General features: G+C 47.1%; 1 protein-coding gene across 1 annotated transcript in view; it reads left to right on the top strand.

Moving 5' to 3' along the window:
- The first annotated feature begins 4,319 nt into the window (after positions 1-4,319).
- LOC144121653 (monocarboxylate transporter 12-like) overlaps positions 4,320-20,754 on the top strand; it is a 33,769-nt gene continuing 17,334 nt past the window's right edge. Inside the window, exon 1 of the mRNA XM_077654978.1 lies at positions 4,320-4,572. Within this exon, the coding sequence (XP_077511104.1) occupies positions 4,338-4,572 (235 nt within the window). The 5' untranslated portion in view covers positions 4,320-4,337. The remainder of the gene's footprint in view (positions 4,573-20,754) is intronic.

The raw sequence follows: 20,754 nt of genomic DNA, 5'->3' as shown, positions 1-20,754 counted from the left end.
TCCCCTGTGTCTAATAAAGTTTCTACCACCAACACAGCCAACGGGCGCCTTTTGCGTTTCGCCTTCATCGATACGGGGCCGCCGTGGTCGGGTTCAAGCCTCGGTACTCCGGATCAGTAGCCGAGTGCACTAACGACTGAGCTACAGCAGCGGGTCAACGGCTTCAATGCCAAAGTAAATTATTCTCCGGTCTCTGCTAAGAGAACTGGTAGTTGAAAAAAACTGAACATCATAAACTAGCACTGATCTTGTGTTGAATTATCATGCCCATTCCACCTCAAGAAAGTTCTGACACACGAGGTAGACGCGCATTTCTGGACGACAGCTCCTCTCTTGATTTAGTACGGTTCACAATTAAGACGAAAAGTTCGCTAGTCTTCCACGTGAAACGCTGGTGTTGCTGATGATTAGGTCATAGTTAGCTGGCCCGCAACACGACATAAATACACCGGAATGTAGAAGCTATTCGAGCCACCGCCGCCGCTCAGTTGTTAGGGCACAGCACGCTAATCAAATCTAATCAATTTTTTCAGCCATAAAATAATTTGCTTTTAACAATATATTAACAATGGAAACAAAAACTAAAGCATTCCATTATGCTTTTCTCGGTTTCGCTGACTGTTGACTTCCTTCATATGTATGTCACAAGCCCTCCATTTTCCTACTCTTGTGTCACCTTCGCACGCTTGTCGCGTGCACTTCCAAACACCCTTACAGAGTGTGCGGGTAGTGGTGTCGGTGTCAAAGGAGATGCTGTCTACTCGCCATGGCATGCTCAGCCAAAAACCAGCTACCAAGTGAGAAGGGGTGGTCGTTTGGTGCTCACCCAAGGAGCACAATTGGCCCAACATTGGAACTGTATTGGAAAAGTTGGCCCTACAAAGGACCAGGATGGGACCATCCTGTTGCACTATTGGGCCGATGACCTGTGCTGCTTGGGCAGCTATCGACGGTCGTAAGACAGAGATTGGGTCGGAGCCAAAGGTTGACAAACAAACAGAAAATCTTTATACAGTAATGAAATGATATATGGAGATTTTCCAGTCATCCGTATGAACACATGCAAAGTTATCAACAATATAATGCAAGATATGCAAAATACCAAGAGAGGGACAACATTCCAGCGTTTTAGTGCTCCTAAAGTGCACTAATGCAAGACTGAGACAAACAAACAAGAATAATTGTTCACCATGAACTGCGACAGTCCCATGATCGGAGGATAGCGACAGGGCCGTCCCGCAGGCTGGCACACGCTGCCTCAATAGTCCGTGGCTGCGCGATTGGTGCCCACTCGGAAGCTCAAGCGGCAGCACGGGCTGAGAGACAGCGCTCAACGTCTTTCATATAGGGCGCCCGCCATGTTTGTTCGCTTCTTCGGCGCAAAGCAGGCGCGCACATGCGCACAGAATTAATTGTACAATCGCCTACTCATCATCATCATCATATTAATAATAATAATGGTTTATTTCCATCACCATACAGTGTTGGAAGGGATGGGAAAAAAAGCGGTTATCGCTTGGCAAGGTCCCCACCCCCTGTAGCGCAAGTGGGCAGTGGCATGCAAGGGCACTTCTGAGAACAAATACACGATCACCAGTGTGTGTAGAAAATCAATGCGGGTTGAAGCAATAACAATAAAAGCAACAAAAGAAGAAAAAACGCTCTTATAAACATTGTAACAACAAGGGCGACCAATACATGAAAAAAAAATGTTTACATTATGAGTACTAGGAAAATGTAGCTTCAGAAATAAAGTAGTCGGGGATGTCCGAGCAGCTAAAGTTTTTTATGTCAATATTTGCAGCAATTAATCTATTCAGGAGTGAGGGAAGTTAGAATATTAACATTTGGCGTCCATAGCTTGTCCTCACTACAGGTACTACACAGTGTGGTTTGCGACGGCGTGGGTATGTGCACTGAAATAACTGAATCAGGGCTAAGTCAGAAATATTTGTTATGCATCTTCTTTCTTATATTTTGTAGGTGCGCAATAGTTTATAATCATACAGGTTGAAAACGGTGATAATCTTTTGCCTGAAAAATAGGTTTTTAGTTGGGTATCTATTTGGCAGGACATGAACAATTCTGGGGGCCCTATATTAAAGAACAGCAAAGTTTTTTCAGACGCGTTCGTGTAGCAGTACCCCATACTAATGAACAGTTTTTTCGGTGTGAGCGAAATAATGCACGATACAACAGAAGTTTTACCTTTCGTGGGAGACAAAATATAAAACGTGTCGTAAATCCTATGGCTCGAGATGTCTTTAATGCTGTATGATGTATGTGGTCGTCCCATTGCATATCTGCGGTGAATAATACGCCAAGCTATTCGAATGACTTTACTAACTCAATGTGGTCTCGGTTGTAACATAGCTCACCGAATTCGACGCACTTTTTGTTTTTTGGATGAAAGAGTATTGCCTTGGATTTTGTTGCATTAACTGAAAGAAAATTGTTATCCAACCATCTCCTTATTCTTTCCAGGAGTATGTTTGCATTTCCCATTAACTTACTGCCAGGACCGTCGGATAAAAACAAACTTGTGTCATCAGCGCAAATTACAAAGCGAGCGTGATTATTCACACTAATGATGTCGTTGCATAGCAATGGCCCAAGGATACTTCCTTGGGGCACTCTGCAGGTGGCTGTTCGAAGAGTTGACTTGTATTCACTTATTTGGACATGCTGCTTTCTATCGGGCAAGTAATATTTAAGTAAGAGGACCGCTATACCTCTTATTACATCACATTCAAGTTTTTCCAACTAGATGCTATGGTTTATGCAATCAAATGCTTTGTTGTAATCTAAGAAAATTCACAAGACCAGGTACCTATTTTCAAAATTTATCAATATACATTCCTTCTGGTGTAAAAGAGCAAGTTCCGTTGACCGGTTTTTTCTGAAGCCATATTGGCAGTCGGTAATTATGGCGTGTTTATTTAGAAAGCTGGCTGGTATCTTATCCACTTTTGCAGGAAGCCGGTGACATGCCTCAATGCCACTCTCACTAAGCTCTGCAACATTGATTTCTTTAGCCACTTCGTTCACTTTAGCTAAAAGATCCTCATGCTCGGTTTTAGAAATTCCATGAATTTCTATGTTCTTTTTTTGCTTCGGTATTCCAGCTCGTCTAAGTCAGTATTGATCTGACAAAGTTGTTCTTCACATCGTGTATTTTCAATCTGTGCCATTCTTTTACGCAGGTGCGCGATTTCTTTTTCTTGGTTATCAAGACGCTTGGTTACCTCATCATAATGGTCCAACATTATCTGGACAGATTTGCTCAATGTTATCTACTTTATCTTTCAATGGCATTAGACTACCAGTTTTTCGCGCCAGTCGCACGTTGCGTCAGGGGCTACGCGCTCCTGACGCGTGGCGAGCGATCAGGCGTGGCGCCTTGGTTCCAAAAAATTTTAGTCCCTTTTTTCCGTCCCACCGCGGCCGGAGCGCGATCAAGTACAGAGGGCATTCCCAGCACGCTCAAGGCTACACCCTCTCTGTCGGCAATGAGTAACATTTACTCCTAGCCGCTCGAACAATCGGACGTCATTCCTTTCGCTGCGCGCCTGCGAGTGAAGTGGAGAGGGCAGCCAGACACACAAGGTTACGTGTTCTCCGGGGTTCTCATCTTCAATGTTCCCGAATTCTCAATGGCCTGCACTGGCGAGATTGCTTCCGAGCTGCCGGTCTTCCCAATCAGCGCCGAATTTTGTGAAATATTTTCTGCTCACTGCTTAAAGAAAACCTCAGTTGAGGCAGTCGATGCCATAGGCAGCATAACAGGGTTCTCCTACAGCTATCCCCCTCAACGTGTAATCACGCTATAATGTTACACTTACGGGACGACGTGGTGTACTACGTCCGCCGCTATGAACGACGCTGGCTCTGGTGAGCATTTTCAAGTTGAGGTGGCACGCAGCATAAATACCTCCGAAAGTTGAATACTGGCCAGCCACCGCTGTAGCTAACTTGGTAGAGCACCGTAAACGAAATTAGGAGGCGCGGCTTCAGACCCTTTCTTTGGCATGGAGTTCTTTTCTCTTGTACTTTAGAATTTTTCCGGCCATCAAATAATTTCACTTCTCATCAGCTATATATGACGACCACTAATTCAAAAGAAAGAAATCATTCCATTTTTGTTCGTTTCATTGATAGTTGCCTTTCTTCATGGATGCGTTAAACGAGCGCAACTAATGATCCTGAGAGTAAACGTAAATTGTGATATTGGGAGTCTTGTCACCACTAAATTCACCACAGCCCTCGTTTCTAATGTTCTTTTTTTTCTTTTTACCATGTTGGCGTTCTACACGCAGACACAATTCAGAGTTAGCACCATGCCAACCACAGCTGAATCTGCCACATCGACTGCCGCCCGCAAAGACCATGGCTCAGACTCCCTGGACCGGTTATGGAGCGTGCCGGTGGCAATGGCGGCAGCAGCATTCTTGCTCTACATACCTCAGTCATCTTTCGGCCTCTTCCTTGTGCTGTTCATGGACAAATTCGGCGTGACCAGAGAAGAGGCTTCTTGGCCTCAAAGCACTGCTTCCACGGTAGCCCACTTGTCAGGTAAGGCCTCAGAAGTACTGTAAAATTTAAAGTCGCCATGACCATCGATTTTTCGGCGCTTCTTACATGCATTTTTCTGCATACACCCTACTCTAAAGACAGTTCCTATTTATTTCAAAATCTATTATAAACCTCTTGAACATTTTAAATTTGACTGGTCTTGAATCTAGTGCTCAGCAACAAATATTTTGCAAAGCCTTAGAAGCCTCACCACTGTACACATGTCTTAATTGACATAAAATTTTCCGTGTCTTCCTTCATTTCGACTCACACGAAAAATTTTTTTTATAAAACTGGCATAAAATTTCAATAAGGGGCCTGATCTCGGTACAAAAAAAAAACCTTACATGTGTCTGTACTCAACTAAGGCTGATAGCAGTTCCTGACACTCCAAAAATAAACCGGCGAAGACAATTCAGTGTGGCGAGGGAGGCAAAAAGGGCTATTATGTATTTAACTCTTAAACAAAGAAATCAGTTGTTGACATAGCCGCTGAATTTTATCGGATGTACTAGGGTCATAACTGGTGCCGTTCAAGATGCAGTTGTTTTATACTGTGTAAAAGACAGTTGTGCTGAGGTGATGGGCTTCCTTGGCGATTAACACGATATAAACACTTTCAGGTATCGCATTTACGCACAGGCCAGGGATAGCTCTTTCAAAGTTGTGCCGCTCAGATTTAATGTTGTTATGCCGATTACGCTACGTGGTGTGGCGCTGCGCTGCGCGCAGGGTTGAAGAGAGCGACGTTTAAGAGTGAGGACTCTGGCTTTCTTTCCAGAATTTTTGGCTCTTGGATTGGCCCTGAGCAAAATTCCATGTTATGTGTCTCAGGTTATTACTCTCGCTGATTGTCAGTTTTAGTATTCCTTGAAACAGCACAGAAAGATTCTCTGAGCCGTTTCCTGCGATTTTTTGCCCCATGCATTTTAAAGGAGGTCCATTTTGTCTGGGTTCCTGGCCATGCAGGTGTTCATTAAAATAAGGTGGCTGATTACTTAGCAATGTCGGCTCTTTACGGGTCAGTGACACATCCTGTCCCGAATTTCAGTCTCTTGGCGATTTCCAGGTTTCAGCGGTTCTAACGCATATCAGCTAGGTTACGTGATCCCTTACTAAATATCACTGAATATCGGCAGTTAGCATGTAATTGGAAAGTCCGTTCGTGTAAATACAGGCAGTGTGAGGTATCAATGACGCGTTTGTAGTGCAGGATTTCCAGTTTGAATTTGCATCTATGCGGGTGTAGGTTGACAGCGACAAACCTATGTGACGCATGCGGGGAAGTTGAATCTGTTGACCATTTTCTCCTCTACTGTCCACAGTTCTCACTTCAGAGAAAGATTTACCTGGAGGTCCCTCTCTCCAGGTTAGGGCTTCCTTTATCTTTGCCAGTATTATTATCGGTTGGTTCGAACGCCAAGGGATTTGCATTGGGTTCTATTTGTAGGTTTCTCCACGATTACATAATTGCAACTGGTAGGTTGATGTGCTAATTCTTTTAAAGTTCTACGAGCTCTTCTTTTTTCACCAAAATGCTGTCTGTTATTTAACTTTCAATATTGTTCTGTTGTTTTTATTCATTGATTTTTCAAAATGCACGATTGGTGCTACAATTTTGTCGTCATCTTCCATGGAAACTTCTTTGTTTATTCTACTACACCTTGGCCAAACCCCCCGTGTGGGTATGTGCCATATACCTGGGGTGAAGAAGAAGAAGAAGAATGACTCTGGCTGTGGTTACCCTGGCGCTGGCCGTCCCCTCCTTTCACCCTTTTTTCCGCTCGTCTTGCAAGTAAACCCATCCTCTTAACAACTTGGTGGAGCGTGCTCAGTAGTCGTGGGCATCGCAGAACCTTGACGGAGCAGACGCTTGCCGGAGCTCCCACCTCACCGAACAACCATCCTAAGCCACGACGGATGGCACTCTTCATGCACGACTTGAAAAGCTAGCAAACAAAGCCACGAACATCAGCCACCAGTCAGTTCTTAGCCGCACCAGCATGAGCCCAAAACGTTTTCTGGCCTAATCGACTAGGATATTAAAGATTAGCTGACACAATACAAACGTTTTAGAGAGTATAATCGCGGCGACTCAGCCATGCGGCTCGCCAACGTGGCCTTTCTTTTTGGTCGGCACAGAACTACAGTGGTTCGAGAACCACGAAGACACACTGCCAAAGCGGGACAAGTTCGTGGACGAGATCAGTAAGTGCGTTGGAGCCTCCACATCTAAGAAACGCGAGACCGAACAGACTTTTTCTTAACGAGCACAGTTGCCTGAAGAAACGTTCAAGTCTGACATCAAGGAAGTCCTGACGCTCTGCCGCATCGTGAACTGGCACGTGTACAAGGGAGGCAAGGTTGGTATTTTTTTAAACGGATTTCCGAAGGTGTTTCGATTGTTATTCAGCATTGCCGCAGGTTTGAGGCGTTAAAAATGCGGTGAATTTCCCCAAGATTTGCACGCCTTTCCAACGTCACAACAGTCGCCAGTGTAGACTATGCTGCTAATGACTATCTTGCCACACCGCTCCACTGAGATTTCAGTGAAGAGCTGCAAGGCATCGGCGCACCTCTGGTCTACTATACGAATGCGCTGTCTGGCTATCGCATGCTGAACAGCCAGCCTCGTGGGCCTGCCAGGTAGAACATCCGCGCTACCTTTGCAGGGATGATCCTACTCTGAGCCACTGAGCACTCGGTTTTCACCACACGCAGATGCAAACCGTGCAGTTCCTTCCGTCTATAGACTACCGTACGCTCCCCCGGCACCTACCTTCTTCATGAACTGCGGCCCTCGCGGACACATCGCCTGGCTTTGTCAGCGCCGGCGAGCAGTCCGCACGCTCTTGGACCCGATCTTATCCGCGGTTCCGGGACAACTCTACATGGAATCAACCTCGTCAACAACTACTTCACTCTGGTGTCTTTCGGAAGATATATCACGCTTCTGACCGCAGCTTCACACCACCATCCCCGCACGGAGGCCGGCCCCGTCACTGCGCCGCAGCTCGCCTTCATCACCGCCGGGAAACTAGCAGCAGCGGCCGATAGAGGTGAGGTCCTCTGCCTGGTGTGGCCTTGAAGAAGGTCCATGTTGCTGTAAATCGTGTAGATGCTTTCGCTTTAGTGGACACCGATAGCGCAGCCTCCGTAATGCGTCTTTGCTTCAAAAATCGCTTTGACCAACAGTACCGGTTGCTTGGAACCGAAGTGCTAGCTTTGGCAGTGTTGGGAAGAACATTTTGCGCCCTGTGGGTCTCTGCTGTGTGGCATGTGTTTCCTCTTCCGCGCCCGAGCATGGATCTTCACTACAGCATAAACTATGACCAAATGATAAACAAAGCTCTCTCCTCGTCTGACCAGCGCGACGTAGGTGACGTTCTTGCATATTGCGCATTTCTGTGCTCGATTTTGTCCAAAAATCTAATTTTTCTGTGCCGCCAGCTTTAGTTTTCTCACACCAAACCCACACTGGTGACTCGACTCCAATCAGAAACAAGCTTTATTGGTTGTCCTCGGTTGAGGGGCCTGTAATCAATGAACTAACAGGTCATACATGAAGAAATGGGTTATACAGAAGTCCTTCAGTCCTTGGGCTGCCTCCGTCATCGTGGTGAGGAAGGACAGCTCGCCAAGATTTTGTTTACATTAATCGTCACTTAAATGCTCTTACAAAGGTGGAGGCTTACCCACTTCCGCGTATAGATCATGCCACAGACATGTCTTCAATCCTCTTCCTATTTCTCATCTGTCGACCCGCGGTCTAGCATTTGGCAGATTCCAACGCATACGTCGACAGAGAAAAAACAGCCCTTGAGACCCTTTGACTTACTGACTTTGACTGACTTGACTCACTGACGTTCGAACGATTTATGGACACCATCCTGAGCGGCTTAAATTGGAAGCCATGCATATCATATATGGGTGATGCAATCATTTATGGGTAGAGATTTCGTGAGCATAATGAGCGGCTTTGCCTTGTGTTGGACTGCATTCAACAGGCCTATTTAATTTTAAACTCTAAGAAGTGTTACTTCGGTGAGCGACAGACCCTGAAGCTGGGACTCCTAGTGAAAGACGACGCTATTCAGCCCGACCCACAAAATATCGCTGCAGTGCGCGACTTTCCAGAACCTCAAATATAAAGCATTTAAGAAGCTTTTTCGGCCAGCGGTGTGGGCATCAGTGCCGTGCTCGTCCAGCTTCAGAACGACGCCCAGCCTGTTATCGATTACGCAAGCGGAATGTAATTACACGATGACAAAATTGGAATGTCTCGCCGTCTTCTTCACGGTTAATCACCGGCCATCATTCCTCCTGTTGACTTGTTGGGCTGCGTGGTTCTTCTGGCCGAATTGCTCGTTGGCCATTACGTGTCCTAGAATGCGACTTTTCTACGGGAAGGAAGAGGAAGACGAAAACGTTGTTCGTTCGCCTGTCGCCTCAGCTCTGTTCCAGGACGGCAGCATCTTCAAAGCGGGACTGTCCCTACGGAAAGGGTACGGCTGCTCCGGCGCCGGCAAGCCTAAAGGGACCACGCCATTCAAAGGAGGCTGGCTCGGAAGAGGCGGCCATGGCTTCCCAGGCTGTGGAGCGACCAGAACATGGACTCGACCACCCGTCCAGCGAGACCTCCTCGCTTAGTGGGGCTGAGTCAACGATCGTGGACAGTGACGAGTCAGTGGCCGATATGGCTGACGTGGACAACGAGGGCTTCAAGTTATTGAGTCATCGCAAGCAACGAACGGTAGGGATCCCGGTAGTAGTTGAGCCCACAGAAAAGGGGGTTGATTTAAGAGAGAAGAATCCCATCTTACTTATCGCGGCCATTCAATCACTGCTCGGATCAGCTCCGATTCGAAGTCGGTTGACCATGCACGGGGCTCTTCAGCTGGATGTCTCGACGGAAGAGCAGGTTGAAAAGCTCCTGCAGAGCTCTCAGATTTTTGGCATCAAAGTTAATGTGCGGTTGCCCCATTCCTACATGAAGAACACCTCTGTTATTAAGGGTGTACCAAAGTGGTATTCAGAACGCGACCTACTTGATTATCTGAAACCACAAGGTGTGCTGCACGTGAAACGACTTGTGCGTCGTGTGGAGTCTCCAGGAAAAGAGTGGGCTGCGAAACCTACCAACTCTATCGTGTTGACATTCGCTTCCAACTCAGAGCGCCCCGAAAAAATTGATCTGGGATTCACAAAACACGCAGTTGCAGATTTCACTGAAGCTCCTCCACGGTGTTTTAGATGCCAACGGTTTGGGCACGTGGCCAAAGTTTGCACGGAGGATCGACGCTGTAAGCGGTGCGGAGGCGACCACGACTTTAAAACCTGCAGTGCAGATTTTGCAAGTGCCAATTGCGGTGGCGATCATCCAGAGAGTTTAGAAGGCTGTCCCTTCCGAGTGAGCGCTCTGCACCGTCGGATGTCCTTTATTGCTGGTCCAAAAACCCCACCGACTGAGACGCCTGTTCCAGGATTAGACGAGTTCCCAGTATTGGAGTCTGATGTTGTTGCGTTGCCCAACAATTTCCCTAAGAGACCTGAGTCCAGCAAGAGGCCAAAGCACAGTGCGCGCGAGTCAAGTTCAAGTTCAAGTTTATTTTCCTTTCTTACAAAGGAGGAGCCGGGACTAAAAGCTGTGGTAACAGCTTGACTGGAGGTCCCGACTCCTTGAGACAGTGAGACAGTGAGACAGAGACTGTTCGACCTCCAGTAAAAAGTGTCTATGTTCCTGAGCGGCCGGATCACAGCCAGACTCCACGGCAAGGGGGACCCTCATATGCACAAGTGACAAAAAAACCATCTACTGCTGCCAAGAGTGTGTCCCCGTCGGCATCTTTTATCGATGTAGTAAGTGAGTGCGTTGCGCAAAATAAGGAGCTCAAAAATCAATGTATGTCTTACCTTCTTAATGTTTTGTTTGGGGCCCTGCGTTCACATGTTTCAGCGATGGCGCCTGGTAACCTGAAGAACTTCCTACATCTGGTGCTTTCTTTTGAGTCCCTAATTTCCACCTTCGCAGCAAACTTTCTTGCGAACTAAAATGGATGGGGCTAAACCTCGTGGATCTCATATGCACCGAAAAGTGCCGTTTATATTGCAGTGGAACTGCGCTGGGATTTTAAGCCGGTTAGCTGAACTAAAACTATTCTTGAAAGAGACTTGTGTTCCAGTATTGTCCCTGTCAGAAGCTGGCCTGCCAAGCGGGAGATGTTTGACTGGATATGTCGCCCATAAAAACTGCAGCATAAAGTAATTTTCTGCAGGAAGTGCTGCGCTTTACATAAGAAGAGAAATTCCACATGTTTCTTTAAGCGTTGCCGATCTTTGTACGGATGACATTGAGGTAGCGGCTGTGAGAATACAGCTCGGCTCTCGAACCCTTTCTATTGCATCCGTGTACGTGTCTCCACGGAAGAGCATTAGATTTGTTTCTACAGCAGCTCTGCGACCGCTTCCCAGCACCTAGAATCATCTGCGGTGATTTCAATGCCCATCGTGCCGTTTGGGGTGACAGGAACACGGATTCCCGTGGACGCAAACTTGTAGAGGTTATTGACAGTTTGGACCCGTGTGTTGCCAATGACGGAAGCCCCACTTTTTTCCGGCCTCCAGCCTCAGCGACAGCTATAGACCTGACAGTGCATTCACCTGACATCCGCGTGAGTTGGTCAACAGCGCCTGACCGGATGGGAAGTGATCACTATTCGATTTTTGTGTTTGCTGCCGACTTTCGTATGCATGGTCCTATAATTAGCAGTGTGGTCAACTGGGACAAGTACAGAAAGCACCTAGAACGTGTTTCTGGTGATGTTGTTGACAAAATGATTTCTAGTAAGCTAGCAGCAACTACGGCGGTCAAGTTACCTGATCAATTTCCGGCCCGGGTTTAAAACTCAGGAACCTTTGCGCAGGGATAAGAAGAGCGGAGCGCCAACTCGTGCGCAAGAAGGACGACAGGCAACTGAAGACAATCTTCAATACGTGGAATTCTGCTATTAGACGGCACACGAACAAGCTGTACAGGTCGCAATGGGCCTCATTCTGTGCTAGTTTGACTGTGTTCTCACCGATAACGAGAATATAGCGAGTTATTGGCAGCCTTGCTGAGAATCTCGCCCTTCGAAGCCTTTTGAAGCTCTTGCAATACGCAAGGAAAAACCTATTGCGTGCTTGGGAGAGGAATTTGCAGACTAACTCGTACGCGCTGATTCTGGAATAGATATATATACACCACCTGCTTCCTCCAAGTCTATCATGAACGTCCCGTTCACGCTTCGTGAGCTTCAGACTGCGCTCAGTGGCCTGCGGCGCCGGTGTTCACCAGGTCCCGACGGCATCACCAATCAAATGCTGAATAATCTGCCTTTGCAACTCAGGAAGGAGCTCCTCAACTTCATCAATGGAGTTTGGGAGACTGGCGATGTTCCTCCGTTATGGAAGGTGGCACATGTAGTTCCAGTACTGAAGCCTGGCAAAGACATGACAGACCTTGCCTCGTATCGCCCTTTGTCATTAACCTCCTGTGTAGCTAAGTTGATGGAGATGCTGGTAAATGAACGCTTATCATGGTGGCTTGAGGACAGCAAGGCACTGCCATCATATATGACAGGATTCCGCCGAGGTCTTAATGCCCAAGATAGCGTCTTAGACTTGATCATTAACATTGAACACCAGAGAGCTTTCGGCCTTTCAACCTTACCCATTTTATCTTGAACCGCAGCGGTGGCCAAGTGGTTGAACATCCGCCTCGTATGCGGGAGGTGCGGGGTTCGATCCCCAGTGCCGCCGGGTACCCACCGGTGATACAATGGGTACAAGCTTTCCCCTGGTCTGGTGCTCGGCTTATTTAGGGTGAAATGCTTGGGAAATGGGTCTTTGACTCCACCTTGAGAAAAAGAAAAATACCTTGTGACATGGCGCTCTTTGGCCATAGTTGCCCTTGCGCCATAAAAATTCATAATCATCATCATCATCACCATTTTATCTTGATGTTGAGGAAGCGTACGACATCGTGCTTCAGTTCTCCATTCTAAACAGTTTGCAAGGCATGGGCATACAGGGCCATATGTTAAGATTCATTTACAAGTTTATAAGTGATCGCGCGGTTCGTGTACGGTTAGGGAGTACGTTAAGCACCGAAAGGGTTCTATCACGAGGTGTGCCTTAAAGAAGTGTTCTTTCCCCCACGCTCTTTAACGCCGTAATGGCTGGCCTACCCGATTCGTTGAAAAAAAGTTGCAGGCAAGTGCGTATGTCACTTTATGCTGACGACATCTGTATTTGGACTACTGGCTACCAACACAAGCGATTAGCCCTGATAGCTCGACAGGCTATACTTTCGCCACAAGCTTACCTTCAAGGTGTGAGGTTGTCTCGGTCAGTGGACAAATCCGACTTTATTCTGTTTCCAGGTTTAGGAAGACGTTAAGCGCGGTTGAAGATAGACCTCGCTCACTCTTGCATCCGTCAATTCAACCACGCGCGTTTCCTGGGCGTCATTATTGACTCCCGTCTACAGTGGCGAAAACCTGTAGACGCGATTGTTTAATCTATATCTTCTCGTCTCAATGTGATCCGTAGAATTGCACGTGAGCAATGGGGAAACCATCCTTCTTCAATGGTCAAACTTCATGAAGCGCTGGTGGCCAGCCGGATAATGTATCAATTACCTTTAATTTCCCCTTCGGCATCACAACTTGAGCGTATCGAAGTTGTCCACAGAAATGTCCTAAGAAGAGCCATTGGAGTTCCCTCTTAGCCTTATCGCTTCTCAGAGACTATTATTGCATCTGGACTGCTTAGGAGAGACGGTAGCTGGGCGATCCTTTCTCTAGCGGCTCTGCAAGAGATATGAGTCGAAGGCTTACTTGGCACTTAATACTCTTAGTTCTTTAGGCATTAACGTCCGAAGGCAAAAGAAACGGTTGAAACCCCCCTGGTCTTTTCCGACCCTCGACTGTAAGGTCACAATTCCCCATATGAGCGCAAAGCGCAGCTCTCCTTTGGCAGCAACGCGTTCACTTGTACTGGAATACTTGGAAACAGTGTATGCCTGCCATCTTCAAATTTTCACGGATGGTTCTGTGGACAAGGTCAAACAAGCTAGCACAGTGGCTTTTTACATTCCTTCTTTTGACTGTAAGTGGTCCGTACGCTGTACTGCTGTCGTATCCTCCACAACGGCTGAGAGTGTTGCTATTGAGGCGGCTTTACGGAAGTTAGGGTCTTGTCTGGCTCAACCTGTTGTCATCCTAACTGATTCAAAATCTGCCCTTCAGAGGTTAGAGTGCGGATTTCCTACTGACGCCTTGTCTCTAAGCTCTCTGCGCTTGGTGCAGAATCTGCACAGCAGAGGCTTTACTCTACATTTCCAGTGGGTGCCCTCTCACATGGGAGTCAACGATAATGAGGTGGCAGACAGTCTCGCTCATAAAGCTCTCTCAAGGATTCCATCAAAAGAAGTACCTCAAGATGGGAAAAGTCTCTGCAGGAAAACGGTGCTCGATCACTTCAGTACCCTGTGGTGTGCGTCCCACAAGCCATGTGTGACCAAGGGACTGAAAAGATCTCAGGCGACTCTTCTACATCGAATTCGCACGGCCTCTGCTCGCACTCCTCCATGGATGCATAAGACCGGCATAGCATCGTCTCCGCTCTGCTCTTTATGTGGTGTGTGCGCGGATATCGAACATCATATTATGTACTGCCCAGAGTACTACGCGGAGAGGCATCTGATGTTCGCTTCCTTCAAGAAGACGGGAACTCGTCACAGCACAATGCAGGACATTGTCTACGAGAGTGGAAACCAGACATGCAGAAGGGAGGCTGCACGCCTTCTTTTAACATTTCTGCAGAACACGGATCTTGTTTTTAAATGGTGACAGCAGGAACGGACTATGGCCTACTGTGATTGAATGTGTGCGTAGATGGTGTCTTCCGGAGTGGACTACTTTATACTGTGAGTGAATGTGTGTATGGAGTGTGGCACTACAATGGCCTGTGTTCTACTGTCACTGAATATGTGCATAGATGGTGACTTCTGGAGTGGACTGTGATGTGAACTGTGTGGATTCATTGTGTGCATAGATGGTGACTGCGGGAGAGAATGTGTGCTATTATAAGAGACTGTGCGCTTAGCGGGGTAGATGCGGCATTGTTAATATCGAAGGGACGCTGCGTTGGAGCGATTGCCGGCAGATAAAGCAAGGCTAACTCCGCCTGTAGCATTCAACACCTCAACCTCAACCTCAACTTTCCTACGTCCTATAAGAGCGGTCGCCGCAACGCTGACGCTGACTGTCTTGATATCCTCTTTGCACAGCAGCAGGTGAAGACGACATACACGACTGCCATGCACCTGTGACCGAGACATTGCCAGACCACGTAACGTCCCAGCATGAAGAATGCCAAGATCCCAATCTGACTCCGTTGTTTGATAAGGCCCGAAAGTCGCAACATAAAACACCCTTTATTATAGGGTTGGTCTGCTCTTCAAGCTGATGGTGCTCGTTTGCTGCTTGCCGTGCCGGCTTCTCTCCGCGGCACCGTCCTACATGTCATGCATGATGACATCACCTCAGGGCATCTTGGCTTTGCCCGCACTCTCTCTAATGTCCGACAACGTTTTTATTGGTCCAGGACGTACACGACAACATAACGCTACGTCGTAAGTTGTACCCCCTGCCAACTGCTAAAGCGATGCACCACGCCACCGTCTGGTCCTCTTAAACCGGCCAATGTACCTGAATCGCCTTCTGAGAAATGTGGCGTTGTTGTGATTGGTCTTTTTGCAAAGTCGACTGGCCGCCGCTGTTGCCTTATCGTGACTGTTGCCTATTTGACCAGAAATGTGGAAACGGCTGCGCTTCTCTCCGCCAAGGCAGCCGATGTATCCCACTTCTTGCTTGACCGAAATATTCTTCGCCACGGCGTGCTCCGAGTGATCATCAATGACTGCGGTCGACAGTTTTCTACGGCGTTGTAAAAGAAATGCTCTGGCTCTGTGGCTCAGAATACCGTCATTCAACTCCCTACCATCCACATACAAACGGCCTTACAGGGCGCGTCAAAAAGATAGTCATCATCATGATGTCGATGTATGTAGCGTCCGACCTAACGACTGGTACGCCGTCCTGCAGTTTTGGACGTACGCCTGTAACACCGCTAATCAGGAAGTAACCTGATATTCCACTTTCTTCCTTTTATACGCACGCTTACCGCAAACTTTCCTGGACGCCGTTCTTCTATTCCCCGCACACGATGACCCTTCCGTCTCTCAACATCTGTGCCTCGCTGAGGAAGCCCATCATCTTGCTATAGTGCGCACCATCTCGTATCAACACCATACAACTTATGTTTCTGTCACCTAATACCCGGGAGACCTCGTTTCGCTTTGGACTCATTTGCGACGCCGAGGCAAGCATCAGAAGTTATTGCGCCAATACGCCGGACGCTTTGTCATCATCCGTTGGCTGAGTGACGTCACCTATGTCAGCGCAAAGGTTGTCTCGACGAATCGCTGCTCACGGAAGACGCAGCTCGCTCAGTGGCTCGATTGAAACAATGCAAGCCTAGGTTTTCTTGACTCAATCGAGGATGAGCTTCGTCTGCCCGGGGACAAGTTTTACACCGATTGCGCTGCGTCGCGCGGCGCTGCGCGCAGGGTAGAAGAAAACGCAGCTGAAGCGCGGCGACCCGGGCAATGGCGCTTAAGTGCTTGAACGAAGAGACAGGACTGTGCGCTCTGCTGTGCAAAATTTGTTTGAAGAAACGCAGCGACTCCTATTCTGAGGTTTTTTCTCTCTTTCCGCTCTCAGTCAGTGCGAAATTGAAACATTACAGGCATTGTATATGATTGCGCACAGAAAGCCATTGTCCCGCCTTCGATCCCCCTGTCTTTGCATCGTCCAATCTGTCACCCTATATACTATTACTACTCCTTTTACCCTTTAAAACGCTCCTGTTTTCAGAAATTCACCGCCTGTGCGTTGGCCACTCCCTCGTCGTGGGTATGTGCCATCTTTATTTGAGGCCAATCAACCAACTGTGGTTAGCCTGACGCTGGCCGTTCCCTGCTTTCACTCATTTTTCCGCTGATCTCGCAAATCAAACCCATCCCCATAACAAAAGCCTTGTTTTATCCTAGGTGTATTTACAGCGCTGTCTGTTAATTCGGAAATTCTCGTGTAAAGTGTCTTTGTACTCGCCCTCTTCGTATAACCATAAAGTGTGCGTGGAGCCGAGCGTACCCGAAAGGAGGGGAGCCTGTGCCAAATGGCAGACGGAGGAACAGTAAAGCTTTGTAGCCCCGGGAGCGCTACAATCAAGACAAGAGGACAAAACCACATAAGAACATATTGCGCTCGTGTCGCGTGGTGTTCTTATGTGGTGTTGTCCCCTTGTCTTGATTGTAGCGCTCCCCAGTCTCAGTCGTAGGAAAAGTACATCCCTCTGAGTGGCGCAGTCTTGTGACCACTCAGAGCGCATTGCCCGCGCCTTGCGCCTCGCAGTGCCCTCTCAAAACAAGCAGAGGAAGGTTCGAGAGGAAGGATTGTTTATGGTCGAAGTCCTTCCCTTTTGATGGCGAATGGAAGACGTCAGGAACTTCGAATGGCCTTCGCACAATACATGACTCTAAAAACCAGCGCGAAAGAAGAACAGGATGGAAGTAAGGCAACACGGACAAGCGCTGCTCCCTTGCTTGTGTCCCGATCTTCTATCGCGCTGGTATTTTTACAAACATGCATCCTCTCTACCTTGTCCAGATCAGTATTCTTGTGCAGTTCCTACACACATTGGTTGCATCTTTCTATGCTTGTTTAATATCGCATGCCAGCTCGCTTTGATTTTCAGTATTCAGTTATGTTATTACTCCATTATTCTAGTACGGTAACCGTTATCGCTATACGCTGCTAGGTCGAGTACGCGATCGCGCCAGAATGATTCAGCGGTACTGCTATTTTCGGAGTTGTGTTCTCTTTATCTCAAGACATTCGTCCATACTGTTTGTTTATGAACCCTATAGTGGAGCCCTTGCAGCACCTGTAACAGAAGGTTCACAAAGATAAGAGAGAGGGTTCTTACTTTCGGGAAGTCAGTTTTAGCATCATCACTGCCATGAACTCTTCTATACACGGCTGAATTAAAACACTGCGCTCTCAAGACTCTCCTTCAGTTGTTTATCTACGCTACACAGATATCAGTTAACCATGACTGTATGACTCTAGTGTTCAGGGCTAAGAAATTGTGGCAGCTCGATACCGATGGACACCGTGTGCGTCTTCTTCTGCCCCTGCCTTCCATTCCTTTTTCTCAGTTGAAGTCGTAGGTTTGTTCACGGGAAGAAGTTTAACAAAGCTTGCCCAATCTAAGATGGACTAAAGCACATCCAGCAGTCTTACTCAATCTTCCTGTTAACATGCTACCCCTCCCCCTTCTATGGAACCATATCACCCACCTATTCAGAGAAACATGTCAGGAGAGACTGGGTGGCGCTTGTGTCATTACAAATCGCTAGCAAATCACGTGTCCACACCGCGTCGGACACACAGTCCTCGTTCGCCCTTTCCCTCGGTTATAAAGTGGCTTGTTAAAGCACGATATTCTAGCTACCAGCACGCACTTCCCTGGTTCTGGTTATCACTAAACATAGTCGTACCGATCTTTCTGAGCCGCGCAGTCGGCCCAGTTGCCTTGCTACGAAAACTCCTACACCATGGCAGCACTATCAGTCAATGGTTCACAAGTTGTGATTTTTTCAGAAAGATCGAGTCATAAAATGGTTCACTGGTGAGCGTATTGGTATACTGTAAAAAAGAGTGCCAGGACATCATTCAAGACGACGAGAGAGATAGAAGTAGAGTTTTAATAACGTGTGTCGTCTTCTCTTTCCCTGCGTGTCCGGAGCCGTTGCAAAGCTTTACTCATTTCATAGAGCGCAACATTCCCGAAGTTTCGTATCTCTTTTCTGCTTACATTGGTCACGAAGAGATTTTGGTCTACGGTTAACGTCTTAAATAATCTTACCATGAAGTATGCTTGTTCATTTGTTTTTCAATTTGGTTCTGAATCCGCATCATAATGCTGAAGATGGCCAGAGCACTGCATTGTGGGTGCACTTCAACAAATTAATTAAAAACAAAAATCCTCTCTCTGCACTTTATCTTCATCAGGAAACCACCTCCATATATGTATAAAACTATATTGGTAAGGAAGAGAGCATTTAACGGAAAATAAGTTATGAAAGGAACGCAGTGTGTGGCGATTGGAACACTCACTTTCTAGGCTGGCTAACCATATATGAGTTGTACATGTCACGTGAGCTTTGCAGCGTGAAGTACGTAGTTTCGTAGAGTTGGGGTGTGCTTTAAACCTTCGAGCTGCAGTATGTTAAACGCTTGTTAATGGCGGATACCCATGCAAAGCGGAATCAATGTACATCGATGCTCCACGTTAGGTGCACGCTTTACAGCGACCTCAGCCTAACGCCCTAAACCTAAAATTGCATCAAAACATAAAGCAAAAATATTTGCTCGGTGGATCAAGAAATGATTAAGAGTAGAATTCACTAAGATGGGGTATTCGCGGTTAATTTTGGGCGAGTGTGGCCCCACAAACCTAACAATAATTGCTAGAAAAGAGAGGAAATAATGTACGCGCATATTCTTCTTACACCGTGATTACGTCTTCGTATTGACTTTCGATCTCGAGCTGCTACTAAAGCTAACGTTACAGCGTGGGAACTCTCCTACGGAGTTTTATTACTCCAGCGGTTGATTTCCAGAGCGGCAGCGAATGATGCGCAGGAAAACGAAACAGCTTCCTTCGGACCATCGCGCGCTGCGACTCGCACTGCAGCGGCACGCTACCCACAGTGCTTTGCCCCTCTCGCTGCACATAACGCCATGCTAGGTCTTGACGCGGTGACGGATGCCGTTCTTCGTAATCCGACCGTGGTCAAGCTCGCTTGCGCACTAGCCACTTCACTTATTTTCACTCGGCGCACATTCATTCGTCGTCTGTATTTCCCTTGTGTCGACGCTTTACGCCGTCATCTTGGAATACAAGGTACTCACAGCTCGTGCTATATAAGGCATCAAAATGCTACGCTGACCTCGCGGCCAGCAATAGACTTAGCAGTGTGTGTAAAAATAATGAATCATTTTTGTTGGTGCTAGGTGCAGACATGAAAGACGCCACCAAGTCTTTATTATTTTTTCTTAAGAATGTTTACTTCTTGTGCTAATCTGATAAAAAAAAATTATTCTGCACCTTGTCTGGCTTTGCGGAACCAAGTCCTATCCGCCGAAAAATAAATGGTACAAAAGTGTTGCAATTGGGACATATATTCGAAATGGCAAGAAAAATGAAGGAGAAGAAAGCACAAGCGTGATTCTTACTGTCGCGTGTTTATTGTACGATCTGTTTACCACTGAGACGGCGAACTGTAAAAGGTCCCCGCGCTTTGTATTCTGCAATCATCGTGCCGTGCACTCGTTTCAGCGTCAAATACTGTCAAGAACGAACGATGTTTTTCACTCACTCAATCACTAGTTGACGGTACAAGAATCTCGCGCACGAAACAAGTTTTTAGCGGTACGTGCACAATAAATGTGTTGTTTGCTCGTCTCACTGACTTGATAGTTTGCCAGGACATCGCCGATTTTTTTTTTGATGAGCTGAGAGAACGAAAGTGCGGATATAGGAAATGAGAGGTAATAAACCAGGCAATGAGAGGTATTAAACCACGAATTTTATATGTTGTTCACATGGAACTGTAAAATTGGAGTGGTTTGAGTGAGTTCGTAGAGTTGAATTTTGTTGTAGCGCCACAAGACAAAGTGGTCAAATTCGGCATGCACCGCGACGCGTTACTGTTTCTCTATAAGGCATATGTGAGGTCAATACTCAAATTTGGTTGTTCTCTGGTTCTACAAACTGCTTCTACAAACTGCTACTACAAACTGTTCTCTGCTACTACAAACTGCAAGTTTAACTCGTTAGCCCTACTGTAAAGGTGCACCCTACAGCTCTGCCTAAGCTCCCAAAATTATCTTCAAACGCGCTGGTTTACCTAGAAGCCCGTATCACCCATCTTAATTCTCACTTCCAACTTCTCACAGTGTGTACTTTCCTCGGGTCCTTTGACCCGGCCCCCAAGGTCAATATTTC

This window comes from Amblyomma americanum, chromosome 2 (assembly GCF_052857255.1).
Source record: "Amblyomma americanum isolate KBUSLIRL-KWMA chromosome 2, ASM5285725v1, whole genome shotgun sequence".
Classification (NCBI taxonomy): Eukaryota; Metazoa; Arthropoda; class Arachnida; order Ixodida; family Ixodidae; genus Amblyomma; species Amblyomma americanum.
This window is presented reverse-complemented; position numbering and strand designations above follow the sequence as displayed.